General features: G+C 39.7%; 1 protein-coding gene across 1 annotated transcript; it reads left to right on the top strand.

Moving 5' to 3' along the window:
* Window positions 1–737: 737 nt before the first annotated feature.
* Window positions 738–4850, top strand: LOC111871990 (the record flags this gene model as incomplete). The annotated part of the gene is made up of 5 exons (XM_023865438.1): window positions 738–946; window positions 1569–1667; window positions 2613–2714; window positions 3112–3213; window positions 4734–4850. Coding segments are annotated over 5 exons (629 nt in total), but the record flags the coding sequence as incomplete, so codon positions are not given.
* Between the last annotated feature and the right edge of the window lie 582 nt (window positions 4851–5432).

Below are 5432 nucleotides of genomic sequence, written 5' to 3'. Positions count from 1 at the left end.
CATATAGTAACCGACAAAACGAAATAGCTTATTGATTTTTCACACTCATGAGTCGAATTATAATTACATCATGTGTAACTTTGGCTATGCAACGACGGCTAGAATGGTTGATAAATAGATGGCCGTTCTTAGGAAGAGCTCGGCAGTCAGGTTCCAGTCGCAAAGCATACGCAAACAACAACATAAGAACTGAAAATTCTATTTGCAATTTGTCGAGAAATTATAAACAAGATGATTGGGCAATGTATCAATTCGGCTCCGTTAGTGTTGCTGAGGAAAGATAGAGCTGTAATTAAACTGACATAACAGTTGAAGGATATCCACCGGACAGAAATGACGTGAGCACATATGCCGAAGAATTATCGTTGTTTATGCTGTTGCCATGCAACGACTAGAGATGACATTGTAGGCAGTAGAAAAGAAGCATATAGTAATTTCTAAAGAGTATGAAATCAGCGATATCAATGTAAGTGCTTCCAGTTTCGGGTGTTCTACTCATCAAAAATTTCACACATTCATAAAGCGTCTGAAGTCAACCCTGCACGTGAAAATATTCATGATAACATATGTTATAGGACGCCATGTATCAAAAGAGAATAAGATAACACAGAGAAGAATTTTGGAGTTGTTATTGAAAATCATTTATACAAGTGCAGGGCTCCGCTTTCTCGTGGACTTCATTACACAGAGCAATGAAAATGTACGTAATTAGTAATAGTTGTCTCGCTCTGTGGCAGGAATTACCACAAAGGACAGCCGGGTGAGGTTTCAAGAGCCAGATAATACCACCAGTGCATCTTTGAAATCAGGATCCAGCATGGCCTTGAGGCAGGGCCAGTTTCCAAGGGGTCGCCCTATTTTGCAGTATCCAATTCCCGATTACAAGGACGTTAAGCCTAAAACGAACACGTACAATACACCGAAAACGTGTGGCAAAAACGTCCAGGTGAGTGGTGCGTTCACATATTCCGTGGTTTACATTTAACTCAGAAATCTTCCTCGTTTTTGTATCGTCTTACCCTTCCTTTCTATGTGCCCTACTTTTAGGTTTTACTAAATGCATTCACAGTCTCGCTTATAACTTAGTCTTCGGTATCACTGATTGATTTTTCATACTGCTGGAAGATACGAAATAATTATGAAGGTGCATATATGTGTGATGCTAATTACTTAACTTCAACACAAATTTGTATTGGTGCAATTGTAAGAATGTTAATCACGAACGTTCTGATGCAGATCCCATTTGGTTGCTTTATGCGGTGTGAAACATCTACTTCCCACTACATCCCCAACCTCACTGAACAGCCTTTCATATTTCACGATATAAAGGTTTGAAATTGAGCAAAGCGCTGTAGGTGTTCACCAGCTCAGTGCAAATTACTGTCGTCGAAATTAGCTGGAACACTAATTGTAGGTACGGATACTCCATTCAATTATTACAGGAACAGTTTATGTAGAAAAAATTCAGTCCATAGTGAGTCTTTGGTTTTCTTATGTTACTTTATTCTCTGTTTTATTGCCCTTCGTTTTGTACAGATTAAGTTAGCTGGCTGTTTATTTCTGTTTAGATCTCGGAAGTACAATATCACAGGCCGGAACAAAATGCAAGAACCAACAAGGACAACTACAAGGAGCCTTCCCAGATACCTGTAATGGTCAAATCAAAGGTAAGAGGATTATGGAAGGGAGTCCGCTCTAATCGTATATTAGTTATATTGTTATATTAGTGCTAGATCTATAAGAAAACATACATTCGCTGAATGAATTCGTTTTTGGGAAGAAGTAAAAAGCACAGTTGAACACTGTTTTAATTTTTGCTTTCACGGTGGCACGTTTTTACAAAAAATAAAAAAATGTATACAATTCCAGCTGAATGTCTTTATGTTTCAACGTAAGCACATAGCTCTCGTACTTCCCATTCTGCCCCACCCTTAAGAGGCGTATTTGTGTTTGACTCCAAGGCAAACAACCATTTTTGTTCGTGGGGTATTCGAAGGCTTTCCACTTTACTGCACGCGTCCCGTGTTCATTTATCATCAGCTCCTTACGCTCTTTTTGCCATAACAAGTTCATTTTTGAAAGTCTGGAAGCAGTACACACATATTGTGCAGGTGGATATATATGAGTCATAATGTGCAAATACATGAAATTGTAAAACAGATTTTGGTAGTTATGCTGCCACCAATATGCACCACACACGGGTTGGCGCAGCCTCAAAGAGGTAACAGTATCTGCGATGTGAAGTTTCTCCACGCTACTAGCAGAATTTCAGTGGAGTGCACAGAATTTTTTGGCAAGTGCTGGAGGCAAAGCTAATTTTGAGCAAACCGTGTGTGTGTGTGGAATTTCTTTCTCGGCAGATTACAGCCCAACATTTTACCTTAAACATTAACTGTAGCTATTGAATTTCCGAGAACTGGATGCCGGTGTGAGCTTAACTCAAGAAACACAAATGAGGCCGCTTATGTTTTACGTGCATTTTGCTTTCACAGCAACTGCTGAATATGAACTAATAAAACTGGAAAATATTGAGGAGAATCTGTTATCAGGATCCCACAGTGTGATTTTTCCATTCGTGCTGTATACATTAGAGCGCTGTTCTTTATCTCTAGGTCTCGGAAGAACAAAACCGCACGCAGGAGAAACAGGCAACAAAGAATAGGGAATGGAACGGGGCGAAGCCTTCCAAGATACCTGTATTGATCAGATCAAAGGTATGACAGTTCTGGATGGGATGCCTCTCTAATCCTGCATTAGTTTAATTTTTACTGACATCAACACAATGTATCTAATGGCACGCTGTGGAGGCAGACCGATTTTGAACAAACCGTGTGTGTGGAACCAAGTTCTAGGCAAATTACGGCTCAACATTTTACCTTAAACATTAACTGTAGCTACTGAATTTCCGACCACCGGTTGCGGGTAAGGGCCCAGATAAAGAAACGCGAAATGAGGCCATATGTGTGTTACGTGCATTTGGCTTTCACCGGGACTGCTGAATATGAACTAATCAAACTGGAAAATACTGAGGTGAATCTGTTATCAGGATCCCACAGTATGATTATTCCATTCGTGCTGTATAAATTAGAGCGCTGAATGTTTTATGTCTAGGTCCCGGAAGGACAAGACCACACGCAGGAGAAGCAAGCAACGATCAAAAGGGAATGGAAGGGGGCGAAGCCTTCCAAGATACCTGTATTGATCAGATCAAAGATATGATAGTGGTGGATGGGATGCCTCTCTAATCCTGTATTAGTTTATTTCTTATTGTCATCAAGACACTGTAACTAATGAGCAAAATTCTTGGCTGTCGTTTAAGTAAATAGATCTTACTGCAGGTTACTGAAAAAATGTGTTGTAACAGGCTTTTGAAACCAGGATCTGAGGCCTACAGGCAAAACCAGCTTCCAAAGTGTCGTCATATTCTGAGCTATCCCATACACGATTACACTAAAGTTAACCCCAAAACGAACACATATAATACACCGAAGTAATACAGCCAAAACATCCAGGTGGGTGACGTGGTGACTTATAGAATGCTACATATGTAAGCGAGTAACTCCACTGTTATCGGCTGGAAGATAGGATTCATTTTGTTCATCGGCTATATCCGCCACACATGATAACCCCATCACAGAAGTAGCTAACTTACAGAACCATCTCATACTCAGAGTAAATGTCTAAAAAATGGAAAATCCAGGTTAATGAAACAAAATCCATTTAATCAACGATCACGCTTTGAAAGGCAAATGCCCCCCGACTCAAATAAACCACACTATCATCCAACGATGAGATGAAGCAAAGTATCTCGGACTTACCATTGACAGCAAGCTCAACTGGAAACAACACATCCTCAAGAAAAGAAACAAATGGTTCAAAAAAGCAAAATACCATACTGGTTTACAGGAGAAAATCACACCTATCCAAAGACAACAAGCTGATAATATACAAATCAGCCATCAAAGCAATATGGACATACTGAATCCCACTCTGGGTATGCGCCAGCAAATAAAATACAGATAACATCCAACGAACTCAATCAAATATTCTTCGTCTCATCGTAAAAGCACCATGGTACATATCTAATCACACCATTCACATCGACCTCAAAGCTCCATACTTCACAGAAGTCATCAAAGAACACACCATCAACCACTTAAACAAATTAGCTAACCACCCCAACCCACTGCTCCAACCGCTTTTAAATCAATACGACCACAGAAGAATTGAGCGAAAGTGGCCAGAAGACCTAATAATTTGTTGGGAAGTGTCGATAAAAGTGACCTACTAAACACCTACCGTGTACAATTCTTAATAATTGTAATACAAGGCAGAAAATTGTCAATAAGTTTGTAGTATCTGAATGTCCATAAAGCAGTTTACAAAAAAAAAAAATTCTTCATGATGGATCTGTTACTTGTTTCACACGCAGATCTCTGGAATTGTTCAAACATGTAACTCGCAGTCCTCGGATGGCAATCGGCAGAAAGAATGTTGTCATATTTTAGAGGATACAGCACTTCTTACAAACCAGGCTTAGACCCTGAAATTTCCGGTGCCAACATTTTTCCTTTCCGTCTTTCATTGTTGGCGATTTTCCTTTCGTTTTGAAGTCACGAGTAACAGATGATATCCCACCATGCATTGTTTTCATAAGTTATTTAAGGACACTTATGTGCTCCAAAGTGTCCATCAAAATGTGGTCAACATGGGTATGTTTGTTTTTCATCCAGAAATCGGAACGGCTTACAGAGGATGGCAATTCGGCACCTGTGGATTCAGTCCAAGGGCAGAGGTCATATATAGAAGAACACAATGACAGGGAGATTAATAAAAGAATAACGGGCTAAGCCACTTTGGCATGATTTATGAGTAACTTAAAAAAACAACACTACATACTCGATTTAAATACGACTTTTGGCTTCTTAGAAATAGTACCATCTAGGCACGTACAATATGCCATGACGCCAAAAACTCCTGAATTTCCGGGCCACTGAACTAATACAGAGACATCCATTGTTATGAAACGAAACGCTCAGAGCATGTTTCCGAGATAACGCATTCATGCAGAGCTGTAGCGGAATTTAGGAACGAACAATATGCAATGACGCCAAAAATGCCTGAATTTTCTAGTAATTGAACTAATACAGAGACATCCTTTTTTATCCAACGGAATATTCAGAGCAAGTTTCCGAGACGACGATTTCATGCAGAGCAGTAGCGGTATTTTTGGAGACAGTGATCTCGATTTCATTCTTACGAAGCTAAGTAAAGGGACCAGACCTGTGTGCAGCAATTTGTAAGAGTGACAATTCGAACACCGTCTTAACTTCAAACAAGAAGCGTAATAATTAGTTAATCTGCTGGAACAACATGAATTCAAATGTTTTTTCGTGCTGCGGCAGCTTTCACAAACGCAACGGAACTTCAGA

Source organism: Cryptotermes secundus, unplaced genomic scaffold (genome assembly GCF_002891405.2).
Source record: "Cryptotermes secundus unplaced genomic scaffold, Csec_1.0 scaffold4614, whole genome shotgun sequence".
Taxonomy (NCBI): Eukaryota; Metazoa; Arthropoda; class Insecta; order Blattodea; family Kalotermitidae; genus Cryptotermes; species Cryptotermes secundus.
Note: the sequence above shows the minus strand (reverse complement) of the source record. Positions and strands in the feature narration are given on the sequence as shown.